Genomic DNA, 18,294 nt, shown 5'->3' with positions numbered 1-18,294 from the left:
AGTCTTCTTGGGACTGTTTGAAAGTTTGGAAGATTATAACTATTCCTCTCCGATCTTCCCTGAATCATGTCATTCCTTGTCCCCAGAAATGAAAACATCACTTCTGTTCTCTAAAGACTGACTCTACTCACATAAGAAAAACTCTATTTCCACAGAAGTTCCTTTCAGATTCTGCTCATCAGATTTATAGTGCCTGTCCATAAGGTCCTTTGAGGCATAGCTGTGCTTTGTTACCTACTCACAACCACACAGGGACACATCAAGCCAGAGAGGGACATAACAAATACCAACTTTGCCTACATTTTTACATTTCTGATCCCTCACAAGAATGTACAGGAAAAATTATGTCTAACAAAAGCAACTATCTCATTATCCATTCAGCACATTTCTAAATTAAGCAGGGTAGTTTTTCAAGGTTATTATTTATTGCACAAATACTACCAGAAGCAAAGTTCCAGCCCAGCAACGTGTCTCACCACTTCTTCTATGGTGCCTTCTCGCCCTCATGCCTGAAAAATCTGTCTGCAGCCTGCAGACAATCTGCACTCTGCTTTTTCCAGTTAACTTGGCATAGCATTTTTATTACTATATTTGATGGCCAAGGGAAGTCAGTTTTTACTTACCCCTTGAGGAGGTGTAGGGAAAAGTTTAGATTTAGACAGATCAAATTCTGGCTTTGCTACTAACTTTCTGTGCAGCCTAAGTCTATTTATTAAAAGTCCTGTAAGCCTTGTTTGCTCATCAATAATGGGGGTGGTAACAGCTTACTCACAGGATTACAGTAAGAGTTGATTTCTGTATACAAGGTCTTTCACACAGTGTCTGGCTTATAATAAACATTCATTTATGGGAGACTCACAAATAACAGTAATATTTTAAAACATGGGTCTATTGTGAATTAGAAAATAAAGCATGCATGAATAATTAAGATAAAGCATGAGACTGAATTCAAATAAATTCAGCTTTGGGAAAGATCTCCAGAATATTGAGAATTTATATTCATTCACCTAAATTTAGAGATACTTAAGTGGAAAAGCTTGAAAATAATTGAAATCCATCAACTTTTCAAAGATATGTTTGAGTGACCTGCTTCAGATCACACAGACTGTCAGAGCTAGAGCTGGAAATAGAACTCACATGTCCTCAAAAATGGTTGAAAGGCTCTGATACCAAAAACCACCTTCCTGTCACCACCATCTCAACCAGTACAGCCCAGGATGCAGACATCATTAATCAAATACTTTTGGGGGGATTACATCAGGGCAAGAGGGAAGGAAAGAAGAAACCTATATTGAGTTATCAGCATGGTGGCCATGACTAACAAAATATGGAGGTGAGGCAGGCTCAGGCAGGACTTATAACTTCCCAATGAGCACGCAGCTAGTGAGAGGGGAAGCCGGGATTCTAATCCACAGTAGTGTGTCTCCAAAGTTGTTTTGACTAGAATTTGACTCAATGAAAATGGTTTTGTGACTACCCAACCTGCATGGGTATTATGTTAGGACACGACAGTGAGCAACACAGATGCCGTCTTTGCATCCATGAGGCTTAAAGGACATGTCAAAGGGGAGCAAAATGTAATGAGAGTCAGGTAAGGTGAAGTACAGACAGTCTCTGTGAACTATTCATGTAATGCCAACAAGTAAATACGAGCCTCTGCTCTCTGTCCAGAGTTCAATTACATTATAGGTTAAACAGGCTCAAACAGGCTGGCCTGGAAATTTCACCACCATTAATCTCCTGCATGATTTCCATCAGAAAATGCATGCTGAATTCTAACGTGATGTATGAACAGCTTTAGGAGCACAACAATACTCAAAGTTAGTACCTGCTTTTTATATGAAGCTGATTTACACCCACAGCTGATTTACCTTTCTCATTAGGTTTTTGCTGAATACAAAAAATAAAATTAGTGTCAGCATGTATTTCTGGAAAGTAGACTAATTGAAGATGGGAGGATCAATGAAACCACAAAGATTAATTATTGAGTATCTGCTCAGAATCCGGCACTATGCCCAGGCAATGTAGAAATATAGAGAAAACATAAGACTGAAACAGCCCTGTGCATGGAGAGTCTGTAAACCAGATATGAGGCATGTTCGTAACAGCACTTCCAGTAGGTGGTAGTCTATGTCAAAATTCTGGGGTGAGGCAGGGCGGAATGAGGGGAGGGGAGGTGTCAGAGATGAGGGCAATTAACCCAGGTTTCAAAATAGTTCTGCTTTGGATATTCAGAGAATTCATGATGGCAGTGGGAAGACTGATAACCACAGAGAAAGGCGTAGGACAAGTGTGCCTCCCAAAATGCATAGACCACTGACTCCCCAGACCAGAGCTGGAGAGGCCCAGGAAATAGGCCTCAGACGCAGCAAATGTAAGAGCATTTTGTCTTAAGCACCTTGGCCTCCCACACCTATGCCTAGAACAGTGCCTGACAAACAGTAGATGTCCACGTTCAAAGAGATGGAAAGACACAACCTTCACTGCAAAAAGAAATTACCAAAAAGTGCTGGTCCTCCTTCCACACATGCCAGACAGTCCTAATGTGACAAGGATAAACATAGCACTGCACACAACTAAACGCTGAGCTCCGTGATAAGCCAGCAGTTCTCAGCACGCTGCAGGGAAAGTGACTAAGGTTGGGCACACAGAATCGAGGACGATTTCTTAACAGGAGGGAAACTGGGTGGGCCTATCAAGGCAAGGTTTGGCTTTCAGATGTCACAACTGAGATATGTAGTGGGGTAAGACAGAAACGAATCCATGGGAATCCAGACAAATATATTAGGAAGCAACAGGAAGAGATGGGACTGTGGTTTGTAGTAAGTAATTTGGCAAGCCAAACAAAACACATCTGTGAGCTAGATTCAGGCTGTGAACCACCAGTTGAAGGCCCTCAGGATAAGAAGAAGGAAGAAAAAGTATCCCGAAACATGGAAGGAACAGGCCAAGGACACACAAAGAGCAAGAAGCAGGAAGGCTCAATGAAAGAGGCAGAGGGGTCTCCCCAGAACCCAGAATGCTGCTGAAAGTGGTAGGAAATGTGGTTGGAGAGAAAAAGCTAAGCTGAGTTTATATTCCCGGTAGAGGGGAAGGTAAGAAATAGAGAGTGAAAGACAACTTCAGGATGCTACGCTGCTTGGAGAAACTGTACTGAAGCTAAACACCTTCTTCCCCCAATCTTGGCTGCTAAATCAACTGTGCTTATCTCTAAGACTAATGTTATCAAAAATCGCCCTGAGAAAACATCCACTCTAGAATGCTTGGGTTGTTTTCTGGAAACTTCCCTGGTGCAGTCACCGGTGGCTGTCCCCGCATTGCCTATGACAGCTGGGACTCTTTAGACAGAGCTGTAGATCAAAAGCATCTTCAAAAACAGTACTTTCTTCCTCACTTAAGGATTTACATTTCTACCAGTTGAACAAATCAAAGTTATAGTTCCCTCAGTAACTGTAACCTGGACCAACTATAGTGGTATTTTTCTGCTGCTGAGCAGTCTTTTAACTCATGCCTCCCAGCTGTGAACAGGAGATTTAATTCAAGCAATATATAAGAAATGTTTTTTGGAAAACAAGTGGCTGGCCCAGAGAAGGTTTAGTGTAAATGGCTGTTCCTTTCAACTTGTGCTTTTATGCAATTGTTCCCTACAGACAGAAATCGTCACAGCATCCTCCACAGTCTTCTGAACAGGTCTGAACAGAAAGGTACTTTCTCTACTCTCATAAGTTGTCAACTTGCCCATTCATGGGTCAGAGCCCAGATTTGCCATTGCAAGCAGCTGGTGTTGACTGAAGGTGCCACAAACTGCCAGGACTGAGACGAGAGAGTAATGTGATCAAAGCTCTTACCCAGGAGACATACTGCAAGAGCGTCAAAAAGCTCATTAATCAAGACAAATAAAATTTAATGCCATATTAAAAAAAATACAAATTAAGGCAGAAAAATACATGATGAACAAAATCTTTTTAAAATACTCCTTTTTAAAAATGTTGCATTGAAATACAGCTTTTCTTGATTACTGAATTTTTGGTGCCCAATTATACTTTGTCCCTAGCCTCAGACAAATGCATCACTTGCCCAACCCTCATCCAGGCCCTGGGAAGCAGTTGGGAGACAGCCAAGAGGACATAGTGAATTTAGTTGTGGGTTAAAGTGCTGCACTCAATATGCCAGCAAATTTGGAAAACTCAGCAGTGACCAAAGGACTAGAAAAGGTCAATTTTCATTCCAATCCCAAAGAAGGGCAATGCCAAAGAATATTCAAACTACTGCACAATTGTGCTCATTTCACATGCTAGCAAGGTCTTGCTTAAAATCCTTCAAGCTACGTTTCAACAGTACATGAACTGAGAACTTTCAGATGTACAATTTAGAAAAGGCAGAGGAACCAGAGATCAAACTGCCAACATCTGTTGGATCATAGAAAAAGCAAGGGAATTCCAAAAACCATCTATTTCTGCTTTATTGACTATGCTAAAGCCTTTGACTGTGGATCACAACAAACTGGAGAATTCTTAAAGAGGTGGGATTACCAGACCACCTTACCTGCCTCCTGAGAAAATTGTATGCAAGTCAAGAAGCAACAGTTTGAACCCGACATGGAACAACAGACTGGTTCCAAATTGGGAAAGGAGTATGTCAAGGCTGTATATTGTTACCCTGCTTATTTAATTTATATGCAGAGTACATCATGTGAAACACTGGACTGGTTGAGTCACAAGCTGGAATCAAGACTGCCAGGAGAAATAACAACCTCAGATATGCTGATAATACCACTCTAATGGCAGAAAGTGAAGAGGAACTAAAGAGCCTCTTGATAAGGGTGAAAGAGGACAGTGAAAAAGCTGACCTGAAACTCAACATTAAAAAAACTAAGCTCATGGCATCCAGTCCCATCCCTTGGGGCAAATAGAAAAAGTGGAAGCAGTGACAGATTTTATTTTCTTGGGCTCCAAAATCACTGTGGACCATAACTGTGGCCATGAAATTAAAAGAGGCTGGCTTCTTGGCAAGAAAGCTATGACAAAACCTAGACAGCATATTAAAAAGCAGAGACATCATTTTGCTGACAAAGGACTGTATAGTCAAAGCTAGGATTTTTTCAGTAGTTAGTCATGTAAGGATGTGAGAGTTGGTCCATAAAGAAGGCTGAGTGCCAAAGAATTGATGCTTTCAAATTGTGGTGTCCCTTGGACAGTAAGGAGATCAAACCAGTGAATCCTAAAGGAAATCAACCCTGAATATTCATTGAAAGGATTGTAGCTAAAGTTCTAATACTTTGGTCACCTGATGTGAAGAACCATCTCTTTGGAAAAGACATTGATGCTGGGAAAGATTGATGGCAAAAGGAGAAGGGGGCAACTGAGGATGAGATGGTTGGATGGCTTCACTGAATTGATGGACAGGAATTTTGAGCAAGCTGCAGGAAATAGTGAAGGAGAGCGGAGGCTGGCATGCTGCAGCCTGCCGGGGTGCAGACTTGGACACGACTCAGTGACTGAACACCAGCAAGCGCTTTTAAGCTTTGGTCATGGCAAATAGAGGAACACTGAATAACACCTTGCGAATTATTTCTAGTTGGTGCTGAGTTCTAGTCAACCATCAACAAAAACTGCCTACTAATTTTCCAGGTGGCTCCCTTGACAATAAATGACCCAAAGACCATCTAGTAAGTTATGCCAAGCCATCCACTTGCTAAACTTGCCACGCAACGATCAGGTGGCATTCAGGTGCCAACACTGGCCTAGGAACTGCCACATGGATAAGGCTAACAGACGGCCCTGGCGAGTGCTGCACGTGCAAGGTCCTCGTGACCAGGACAGGCTGCAAGACTCCTCCATATTCTCAGTCCCCACAGCTTCATCCTCGGCTAATGCATGCGGATACAGCTGAGTCAAGTACTTAACCAATAACTCACTTAGGAGGAGGTTCCAATCACCTCCAGACAGACTGGGGCAGCTAACAGAGTGGAATCCTCTAGTAAGGCTAGTCATTGGTCTGTGAGTTTTGTCATTTTTGACTGAAAAAGGCAGAGAAAACCCCTTATGTATCAGCAGCCCTTCACACCAGAACAGGTGTACTTTGGGAAACTGCTCACCCTCAAAATGCATTCTTTGGAAGTGAGCAATCCTTCCTGAAACACTTCAAAGTAAGCTTATTAAGAAAAATAATTTTAGGCCTACAGAAAAGTTGACTCCCCTGGTGGCTCAGATGGTAAAGCGTCAGCCTACAATGCGGGAGACCCAGGTTCAGTCCCTGGGTTGGAAAGATCTCCTGGAGAAGGAAATGGCAACCCACTCCAGTATTCTTGCCTGGAGAATCCCATGAACGGAGAAGCCTGGTAGGCTACAGTCCATGGGGTCGCAAAGAGTCAGACATGACTGAGTGACTTCACTTCACTTCACTTCACTTCACTTCACAGAAAAGTTGCAAAAACAGTAAAGAAAATTCCTATGTACCCTTCCTCCAGCTTCCCTTAATGTTAACATCTTAATGGTAGTGTAATCAGAGCACAATTATAAAGCACAACATTTATGAAAGTACAATATTATTAACTAATCACCAGTTCAGTCGCTCAGTCATGTCCAACTCTTTGCGACCCCATGAACCGCAGCACACCAGATCTCCCCAGCAAACTCCTGGAGTTTACCCAAACCCATGTCCATTGAGTTGGTGATGCCATCCAACCATCTCATCCTCTGTCGTCCCCTTCTCCTCCTGCCCTCAATCTTTCCCAACATCAGGGTCTTTTTCAATGAGTCAGCTCTTCGCATCAGGTGGACAAAATATTGGAGTTTCAGCTTTAGCAGCAGTCCTTCCAACTGATCTCCTTTAGGATGGACTGGTTGGATCGCCTTGCCATCCAAGGGACTCTCAAGAGTCTTCTCTAACAGAACAGTTCTATTCTAATTTTGCCAGTTTTCCTTCTCATGTCCGTTTTCTGGTTCATGACCTAATTCAGGATCCCACTTTGAATTCAGTTGTCACATTTCCTAAATCCCCACCAATCTGTGACCGTGCCTTGGTACTTTCTCATCTTTCATGACCTTAAGTTCTGAAGAGTAATCATCTGCTATTTTGTAGAACAGCCCCTGCTGGGGCTTGTGGAAAGCTTTCTCGTTATGAGACTGGTTGTATGTTCCTGACAGGACCGTCTAGGAGAGCAGTGCTGTGTCCTTCTCAGCACAGCTTCTCGGGAGGCACAGGGTGCTTATGTGTCTTTCCTGGAGATGCTCCCTTTCACCACCTGGCTAACGGGGTGCCTGTCAGGTCCCCACACTGTGAACTTACTGTCTTTCCTAGTGTTATTGGTAGGTGGATGCTTTGGGAGGATACTCTGAGACTATACAAATATTCTGTTTCTCATCAGGCTTTTGCCCATCACCTTTAGTATCCATTGGTGGTTCTCCCTTGTAACCATGATAACCAAAATGTTTGCCTAATCAAAAGAGAGCTTTTCATAATCTTTAATGGCAATCCACTCCAGGACTATTGCCTGGAAAATCCCATGGACAGAGGAGCCTGGTAGGCTACAGTCCATGGGGTCGCAAAGAGTTGGACACGACTGAGCGACTTCACTTTCCTTTCAAACCTTATTTAAGACCCAAAGGCCAAAAATGACTGAGTTGAAAGATAGTAACCTCCCCATCAAACGTGCCTTTCCCATAGCCGTGTGGCTTAGACATCTGGTTTAGGAATGGCACTCAAGTAAGTCTATGGCACTCAAGCCTTCATCCCCATCCACTACCTATGCAGACGTCTGGGCTCTCATCCTCACTGGCCCACACAGGCCTTCAAAATTCCCCACACTACAAGGAAAGAAGTTATTGCTAATCAGTGAGAATTGCCGTAGGAAATGAAGCAAGTTTCTTTACCTCTGGTCTAGGTTGGGTGTTTGGTTTGTCTTTGAATTACGACATCCCTGGAGCATTCTTTCACTGGCCAGTCTCATGAGAACCTTTAGACACAGCAGATCCAGGATCACTGGCAAAAAGAGGGGGCACACAGGCAGCCCCCGAACCTGTGCGGTTTTTTCATGTCTTTGAATTTTCCTTGAAATTTTCTTTGAAATTTCTTTGAATCCCAGACAGTGGTATGCTGGTAAATGTTTATCAATTGTCTCTCCAAGAAGAGAAAAAATAAAAGTCTGGATATTAAGCATTTGTCAATTTTCTGGAATGAGTACTTCCTTCATGGTTGATTTCAGGCTACCAATAATGACACTGCTGAACACAGAATTGGGAAGAAATGGGCTGCAGCAGAGCATTAGATATTAACATCTATAATATTAAATATCTGTATGTATGTCTACCATACAGACACAACAGATGTAAATAACCTCAAGCTCACAGATAAGAATAAAGTATGGTAAGATAGTTAGGGAGTGAGACCCAGCCAGTCCATTCTGAAGGTGATCAGCCCTGGGTGTTCTTTGGAAGGAATGATGCTAAAGCTGAAACTCCAGTACTTTGGCCACCTCATGCGAAGAGTTGACTCATTGGAAAAGACTCCGATGCTGGGAGGGATTGGGGGCAGGAGGAAGAGGGGACAACAGAGGATGAGATGGCTGGATGGCATCACCGACTCGACAGAGTGAGTTTGAGTGAACTCTGGGAGTTGGTGATGGACAGGGAGGCCTGGTGTGCTGTGATTCACGGGGTCGCAGAGTCGGACACGACTGAGTGACTGAACTGAACTGACTCCTGAATATATATTGATTACCTTTGACTTCAAAATCATTTATTAGTTGTAGATATTTATATAAAATTTTAATGATGGCTGTTATTTAACAAATAGCTCACAAACTTCCTAAAACTTTAACACTTGGTTCTCATGAGCCAGTGCAAGCCAGCTCCAGCACACTGTCCCATACAGTGGTTATCATGAGCCCCATAGTTCCGCAGTACCCCAAAGGAGCCCCTGAGACGCAGGCTGACGCCCTCTCCAGGCCCTCCAGGAGCCCTGGTGAGGGCCAGGTGCCCACAGGCGATGGCTCTGCTCCAGCAGCAGCACCTGCGCTCCTTGGCCAGGCCCCCGCGGCACCTGCGAGAGCTCCAAAACATCTGGCTGCCGCCAGGGCCACTCGTGTTCTGCCTTCAGTGCCGACGGCGTTCCGACTGCTCCCTAAGCCTGGGACCTGTTCGCCATTCTCCCAGGAGACCACGTGGCCCTTAACAGTTCATAAAGAATTACAGGGGTGTTTCAGAAGCTCCCCGGAACAGTGGAAAGAGCACAGGAGCAAAGGGAACTAGTGAAGGAAGAAGCAAAGCCACGTGGACCCAGCAGAGATTATCCACCGAGTACAATGGTGCGTGCTTTCACAGATGTTCCTGTAATCCTGGCACACCCGACCAGGGGCACAGCAACCTTACTTTCACCAACAGATTACTTGACTTCCCAGGGTTCCCCAGATAATCAGAAGCAGAGTGAGCACACGCCCCCGCTCTGCTCACCCCTGTAGCTTCAGCATGTGGCGTAGCACGCACGGTTCTTCCTGTCGTTTGTGGGATGGATGCACGAATGCAGCCTAACTCTTACCTCCACCAGGGAAATGATGCTAGTAAAGTGTTAAGTGGTAGTGGGTCAGTGAAGTCATGGAAGACACAGTGATGTGTGAAAGGCTGACTCTGGAGTGAGACAGGGTGAGTCCCTGCCGGCTCTGCCTTTTACTAACTCTCTGACCTCAGTCAGGAATGTCACCAAGCTTCCCACTCTAGGCCAGTGGAATGGGGATAATAAAACTGACCTTGCCATGTGGTGGCCAGAAAGAGAACAGCTGTGACGTGTGAGAAAGCACTTCGCAGGCTGAAGGGCGCTCAGCAAGAAAGCGTCCCATGCGTCACTGTCCACGACACTGCCGTGCCACGCCCCTGGCCCAGGGAGAGGACATTTAACACCTCAGGTGCACAGGAAGCGCAACAGGTAAATAGAAATGGCCTTAGACACAGCGGAAGTATAGGATTCTCATCTATTTCAACTTTACGCGTAGAGCTTAATTGGCTATTCTGTTGGAATGCCTCACAGACAAAAGAATTTCAGCAAGTCTTCTCTTCCTGCCTTTCATGTGATATATGAGAGAGCAGATAGGTTAGAAGAAACCCCGCTGCTTTTGCAGGGTAGTATTGATCCTGGGAGCTAATTGATAATGCAAAGAGGCAGCATCAGCCTCTCTTCAAGCCTGCATCAGGCACGCTGCCTGGGATTCACAGGAGCCCAGAATTTCAGAGGAAGACAGCCAAGCACAGGGGGGCAGGGCCTGCTTCTATCACACATGGAAGGTCCAGCAGTACTAGACCAAAAACACCCCTGGACAGACGACTCCCTGTGCCCACCTCGGGCCCTCCTCCACCCAGGGGACCTTGCTGCTGCTGCTGCTAAGTCACTTCAGTCGTGTCCGACTCTGTGCGACCCCACAGACGGCAGCCCACCAGGCTCCGCTGTCCCTGGGATTCTCCAGGCAAGAGCACTGGAGTGGGTTGCCGTTTCCTTCTCCGATGCATGAAAGTGACAAGTGAAAGTGAAGTCGCTCAGTCCTGTCCAACTCTTTGAGACCCCGTGGACTGCAGCCCACCAGGCTCCTCCGTCCATGGGATTTTCCTGGCAAGAGTACTGGAGTGGGGTGCCATTGCCTTCTCCCAGGGGACCTTAACAGGACTGAACTTGCTCATGCCCTTTTGCAGTCAATGTCAGCTCCTCTGTAAGGAAGGGACATGAGGGTGAGTGGATGTGTTTGTGTGTTTTAAAATGCACACACCCAAACTCACACATGTGTATTCAGCATAGTAGCTGGACTGCCTGAAGCGGGTAGGGAAGGTAGGGAGTGGAAGCAAGAGATAAGGACAAAGGCAAGAAACACCCACACACATGAGACCAGAGAGGGCCTTGCAAAGACCGACGAGGAAAATGTGTCATAAACTGTGTGATTAGCTCAGCCTCTACACTTGATACCCGAAGTGAAAGTTGCTCTGTCGTGTCTGACTTTTTGTGACCCCACGGACTATATACCCATGGGATTCTCCAGCCAAGAATACTGGAGTGGGTAGCCTTTCCCTTCTCCACGGGATCTTCCCAACCCAGATATCAAACCCAAGTCTCCTGCATTGCAGGCGGATTCTTTACCAGCTGAGCCATCAGAGAAGCCCAAGAATATTGGAATGGGTAGCCTATCCCTTCTCCAGTGGATCTTCCTAACCCAGGAGTCAAATCAGGGTGTCTTGCATTGCAGGCAGATTCCTTACCAGCTGAGCTACCAGGGAAGACTGAAAGAGGAAGGGGCATACCCTCTCAGCAATCAGAGTGGAAGACCCGATGGGGAAGTCAGGCTCTGCCCCTGATGTGGACAAGTCATATTCCTTCACTTCTCCGTTCCTTCAACAGATAGCCAGGCTTCACACAGGATGTGCAAGGGGAAGGGGAGGGCTACATGGCAGAGCAGGGCACTCCCAGTTACAAGACAGATGGGTCCACAGAGGATGATAACCCTGGCGTGAGCTCTATGGACCACAAGAGAGGGCTGTGGAGGAGGCCTACAGAAAACTTCCCAGGGAAAGTGACGTTTCATCTGGCTTCTGAACATTAGGTAGGATTTAGCTAGGCAAAGAGAGGAGGCAGTGCGCTTTGACAATGCAGACAGCGCGCAGCAGCCCAGCAGAGAGAGAGTGTGGGCACTTGAGGCACTCAAAGAACTTTAACGGAGAGGAGGCTGGAGAGTCCAAGTGGAATCGGCAAGAGGCAAGGCAGGAAGGGTAAGCTCTGCGAGGTGGCGGGAGTGAGGCGTGCTCTCTGAGCTTCGGTGCTCTGAGCCGGGCAGGAGACACAGCAGAAAGCAGAACACAGCGATCAGCGCTGTCGTGCCAGTCTGAACACACGGCCATGAACACAGAGAAGCAAGCCTCAGACCCGCCTTAGGACGAGGGGTGCAGGGAGGACATGGAAGCGAGACTGCAGGCAGGAAGTATTACCCGAGCTGAACCTAAGAGGAGTTTGGGAGTTTGCTTACATAAAAAGAACAGGAATAGGAAAGGACATTTCAAGCATGAGCAAAAACCCTCTCTACCAGTGTCTAAGTTGATGAATAAAGATAGCATAAACCCCAAACCAATCATGACTATCAGAGGGCCTTGGTAAAACTCCTCAGGTTTAGTCAATGGACTCGAAAGGCTTTGTTTTTGTTTTGTTTTCAAGCTGATTCTGCAGGTTCTCTACCTTCACGATGCAGATACACACAACACGACCCCCTCTTCAGAATCAGGAGTCATCTTTACCCACTTTGTGATCGCTACGCAGGGTACAACGTGACGACTCTCCTGTCTGTCGGAGAAATGAAACATACAAATGAAAAGCCTGATTTAAGTGGGGGCGGGGGGGAAGCCAGCTCCTCCAGGTCTGGCACAAGATTGAATTTTATGAGTTACTTGGCAGCCGGCAAAGCATAGAACGAAGCCAGTTTGAAACTGTCTTTCAAAGTAACCTAAGTTGACAATTAAGCTTGCTCAGGTGAGGGGGAGGAAAGGAGTTAATACAGGGCGTAAGGCAGAAGTCAGGCCTTTCCCCCTTCACCTGAGCCTGTCCCTCTCCTATGTTAAAGTGCAACTTAAGCAAGCTGAGTGAGGGAACGTAACAGGACCATTAGGAAATATCAAGGGACTTCCACGGTGGTCCATCTGCCTGCCAACGTCGCAGACATGGGTTTGACCCTGGTCTGGGAAGATCCCACATGCCATGGGACAGCTAAGCTCGTGTGCCACAACTCCTAAGCCCACTTGCTGCAACCACTGAGTCTATGAACCCTAGAGCCTGTGCTCTGCAAAAAGAGAAGCCACTGCAATGGGACGTGCACGCATTAAAATAAGAGTAGAACACGCTTGCCGCAACTCCAGAGAGCCAGCATGCAACGAAGACCCAGCACAGTCAAAAATTAATTAGAAAAGATATATATATATCTCAAGACCTAAGCTTAGGCAGACAAACCTTCCCGACTCATAAGCCACCCAGGGTTACAATGAAGAAGGTGGTAAACATAGCTTCCTCATGCCAGGCCTGCTGTGTCAGGCTGTAATTACACAAATAATGACAACCTATTGAAGACAAGCATTCTTTCCCATTCCTCAAACACACAAGATCCCTCAAAAAGGAAGCTCGGCAACCTGCACTGTAATTACTAAATTTCCACACGTGGCTCTGCCCCCTTGGCAATCGTTCAGGAGGTAGGTATAGCCCATGCTTGAGCTGGAGAGACAGGCTATTCCATGGTGCCAAGAGAAACTCAGTTTAAAAATAGACGGCTATGGTGTTATCAATGCAGAGGATCCAAGCAACCAGAAGAAAAATCCAGGACATTTACCCTAGGAGTCTTTCTTGTTTTTTGTTTTTTTCTTCCAAATTTCCAATTTTGAGAAGTTGGTGCCTGAAGAAACCAAAAGCACATCTGATGGTTTGGATTTTCAAAGTCAGAGCTTCACACAGACCATGTCCCCACTACCACATAAAAATGAGCTGATGAGCACAAATGAAGGTGTTTGAAGATTGCCACTTTACGGTTTATTAAATGCCATACTGGAAGAGGAGATGGTTTATAGACTGGAAAGGGCTCTTCAATTAAGAAGGTAAAGAACTGAGGATGAGCCCAGCTGTTCTTCCATTACTGGAGAATCTTGAAGATTTAAAAAAAAAAAAATTAGGTCATATTAGAGCAGTGGCTCTTACAGTGTAGTCCTTGGACCAGCAGTATCCATATCATCTGGGCATTTGTTAGAAAAATAAAAAATCAGGCCTTGAGGCAAGAGGTAGATGCCTCCCACCCCCACCAAGTGAGCAATTGGAGCCCATTCCCTGCAGACACAAACTCCAAAATACCAACAGCGGGACAATCGAGGCGGGGGCGGCGGGGGGGGGGGGGGGGGGGGGTAGGGCTTCCCCAACGGCTCAATGGTTAAGAATCTGCCTGCCAAGGCAGGAGACACAGGTTTCCATCCTTGGGTCAGGAAGATCCCTTGGAGAAGGAAATGGCAACCCACTCCAGTATTCTTGCCTGGGAAATTTGGTGGCCTGGCGGGCTACAGTCCACGGGGTCACAAAACACTGGACACAACTGAACAAGTAAACAACAGCAACAACAGGGCAACAACAATCGAGAGAGGAGGCGGGGCCCTGCCCAGACAAGAGACCTCATATTTCTCATTCTCAAAGTCAAGGAGACCTTCCCAACTACAAAGTTCCTTGGAGGTCAAAAGAAGAGTGATGCTACGCTACCAACAGGCCTCTTCACTGGAATCCATCTCGGCTGAGAGATGCACACTCTCACACTCACTCACACACACACACACACACACACACACACACTCACACACACACACACGAGAGAACCCTGAGACAAACCAAATAACGACTCAGAAACAGGCAAATCACAATGATTGACCAAAGGAAACCTGGAAGAAACTCCCCATGTAAGCGATTCTAAACAGCACAAGGGAGTGACTGTCTCCACTGGTCTGCCTGCATCTGTCCACATGGTCTATATTCCTTTCCTCCTAATCCACACTTTACTTGTTTCACTACTTTCCGTCTTTGTGGGAGTTCTTTTCTGCAAAGCCAAAGGACCAGGGCCTTGTCACTGGCCACTGGCCTAGCAGCTAGGGTTCAGTACTTTCACTGCCGTGGGCCAACCTCACCCTCTGGCTCAGAACCAAACCCTGCTTCAAGCTGCTGCAGGCTGAGGCGACCCAAGATCAGCCCCATCCTCCAGACCTAACGATCAGAACCCTGTTTTCACAGCTCCTCCAGGTCACTGGGGTGTACACTCACGTCTAAGACCTTCTGCACTAAAGCTGTGGTCCTGCGCCCTAGCGGCCTATTATCATCACCCCACGAGCGCCACTCTGGCCAACGCCAGTCAATCAGAGCACAACGACTAGGACTGGGACCTAGGCACAACTACTTTTTAAAAAGCTTCTCCTGTCATGTAATGTGTAGCCAGAGTTGAGAGCTTCCATATCCTGGAATAAGAGAGATTTAGATTAGATACTTTGGGACTTCTGATTTTTGGTGTAACTCAAACTAATAATGGATCTTCTTCATGGAAGAAAACGTTTTTGAGAAGAGGAAGGAGAGATTTCTATCTTCATGAGCTGGAGAAGTTGGATGTGAAGCTCGCACACAGTGCCAACACTGTATCAAACCCAATGGTCGCAATACTGTTCACCCACTCACCAGCAAAGACAGCTGCTCATCCTGGGAAAGAGGTGGTTTAGCCCCGTGTTCAGAAGTCATTACCAAACCAGCACGCTCAGAGGCACTGGGCAGTGGCCCTGTGCCTCCCACACACCTCAAGTCCAGCTGCCGCAGGCCCCACGGGGGCCCCGGGCCTCCCGCACACCTCAAGTCCAGCCGCCGCAGGCCCAACAGGGGCCCTGGGCCTCCCATGCACTTGTTGGCTTTGAAGTCCCAAGAACTTGGGGTGTGTGAGAGAGCGGCCTCTTCTCACCAGTGTCTGGTGTTACCCAATGTACAAAATGATGACAACTTGTCAGGACAGAATTCTAGGGGCCCACTCCCCTGGCTCAGGCAGAAGCTAGCACTGCTGCTTAACATCTGATTTGTGAACTTGGGCCATCCCTTTACCCAAATCAGGAAATTGACAGAACACATGATAAGTGTGTCCTCAAATGGGGGTACACTAGTGTATGCCCAAGTATCTGGAATTTTTCCCTATGAAAAGGGACCTGAGCACTACAATATAAGAAACATTGGAAACTTTTTTTCAACAGGAAGAAGCCATATTCTTTGGGAAATTTCTGGAGATATAGTGGGCCAATCGTTATGTTTTTTACATTGTGAGAGTAAGAGCAAACATTCCCTAAATTCTTTTTTAAAGATCAAATAGCAAAGACTGGAACCAGTTCAACAGCAGGCTAGTGAACATGCTGATGAAAACACCACCGTCATCATAACATTCTCACAGAGTGAATTATAGGTACCCAAGCTTTGGGGCATTATACTCACTCTCCCCACAAAAAAGACAGGATAGGAAAATACAAGAGGGAAAAGACCATGCTTCTGTATCCTCAGTGTCTATAATTATGCAGACTTTGGAGTCTGACAACCTGGGTTCGAATTTTCAGCCTTCTATTTATTTGCTGTCTGTCCTTGAACTTTCTAAGTCTGTGAATTTCAGGTTTCCATTTGTAAAATGAGAATGATAATCTTTAGCAGTGATCAATGTGTGAAGAAGGAAGGCTTGGACTGCATTTAGCAAGTACTTATAGAACAGCAAATAAAGTAGCAATGGTGATCACTATTTAATTATTCACTTTGAACAGTGAAGTTGAAGCTTTCCTTCTCTTGAGAAGGCTTCCTTGACAAAAATGTTTACACACACACAGTCTGTGTACTTCCAGTTCCTAGGATGCATCTAGATTTTGGTCATTGTATTATATTGTCACTTTTTCTTTATATATTTATAAGTATTTTCTTAGGAAAAAAGACATGCCTGGCATATACCTAGTACATCATATGTACAAATGAATGAATGAATGAAGCTAGCTATATACCTCATTTACCTAGAAATGAGACAAGAAAAAACAACCAGGATGGTAGAAGTGGAAAAGACAAGACAGAAGAGAGACATACTAGGAAACTGATAATAATGGTTGACTGCTGGATATGAACAGGAAAAAATATTGTTTTGCAGTTTTCTAATATAGTCAATCACAGATCCAATTTATCTAGAAAGCCTTTCTCAGTGAATCTGAAGGGAGGAGAGAGGATGGTCACACAAACACTCAGGGAAGACTTACTGGCTGTCTGGGTCTACCTGGTGCTCTGAGAGCAGCCCATTTAGGGAGAGACACTCCTGGACATTATTCAGGGATGAAGTAAGGTTGCAAACGAACCTGAGTCAAACCAAGACTGTTTATCCCCATCTTCAAGTCTCAAGAATTCTAGTCCTGTGTTTAATCACTGCTTCCCTGGTGGCTCAGAGGTTAAAGCGTCTGCCCACAATGCAGGAGACCCGGGTTCAATCCCTGGGTCGGGAAGATCCCCTGGAGAAGGAAATGGCAACCCACTCCAGTATTCTTGCCTGGAGAGTCCCACGGATGGAGGAGCCTGGTGGGCTGCAGTCCACGAGGTCGCAAAGAGTCGGACACGACTGAGCGACCTCAATTTCACTTTCACTTTCACTCAGCCTTTACTGTTACCAAACTCCATCCTCCTCATTGTCTTCTGCAGACTCTGCCCTTTGGAAGCCCTCTACTTACTCCCACCAAGACTTTCCTTTGGGCTCAAGTTTGCCTAGTCTCTGAATGACGTCAACCACTATACACTGGCTTCACTGCCGGGGCCATCTCCCTAGCGCCATCTTACTCCTCAGCCTACCTCTAGGGTCTAGGCCTGAGCATTCTGTTCATCCATAAAGAGTCTTAACCATCTCACCACTGTGGGAGGTAACTAAAGAAGGAAAACCAAGGAAAATTAGCCCAGAAAGCAGGTAAGTGAGTTTTCTTGGCTATGTAGGCATAGAAAAATTTCCTCATTTCCATCCCTACAAGTCAGGGTTTTAACAAATGAACAATTCTCCTAAAATGTCTGTAATATATCCATACCCACACCCTAAGAAAGCCTATTCAACAAGAAACACAGTGACAAAATGCTACACGCTTAGCTCTAGTCCCCAAGCCGTCTTTAACAGATGGGGAGTTAGTCACTGGAAAAGTAAGCCCGCTGAGCAAGCCATTGACTTTTATCTTTAGACTTCAACTGCTATTCGTCAGCATCAATATTTTAGAACTTAATCAACTGAGCGCTAGTCTGAGTTCAGGACACCTACATCATCATGAAGACTCACCGCGTCCTGACAGCTGAGGACCTCCAAAATGCTGTTGAGCAATTCGACACAGTACTTCTTCTCCTGGACCTGGTGTTGCAGGTCATCCTTCTGCTCCAGCAGCTCCTTCAGTTCCTTGGTGATGACAGGAAGCAGGATGTCCCGGCATTCTGGAACGAAGGCCGTTCAGAGGCATATGAGCACATTTGTTTATTTTAGTTTCCTTTCTTTTCTAGATAATGTTTCATTACATAAACAATTCATGAATACATCCTTCTTGTAAAAATGTAAATGTTAGAAATTAGGTTACTATTTTCTTAGAAAATTATTTCCAATTCTGGCCCTTCTCCCAACTCCCACTCTCAAGAGGCAACCAACCAGTTATTGTATTTTATACACATGTAAGTGTATATACATATAAAAATGTATGTGTGTATATGTGGGTGTACACTGGTATAAAATACGTAGCATCT

General features: G+C 45.6%; 1 protein-coding gene across 1 annotated transcript in view; it reads right to left on the bottom strand.

The window, feature by feature from the left end:
* DOCK2 (dedicator of cytokinesis 2) overlaps positions 1–18,294 on the bottom strand; it is a 448,493-nt gene that overhangs the window by 270,917 nt on the left and 159,282 nt on the right. The window contains exon 25 of the mRNA XM_052659358.1: positions 17,843–17,991. Coding sequence (XP_052515318.1) covers positions 17,843–17,991 — 149 coding nt within the window. The remainder of the gene's footprint in view (positions 1–17,842; positions 17,992–18,294) is intronic.

This window comes from Budorcas taxicolor, chromosome 20 (genome assembly GCF_023091745.1).
Source record: "Budorcas taxicolor isolate Tak-1 chromosome 20, Takin1.1, whole genome shotgun sequence".
NCBI lineage: Eukaryota > Metazoa > Chordata > Mammalia > Artiodactyla > Bovidae > Budorcas > Budorcas taxicolor.
The sequence above is the reverse complement of the archived record's forward strand: the minus strand, read 5'-3'. Positions and strand labels throughout refer to the sequence as shown.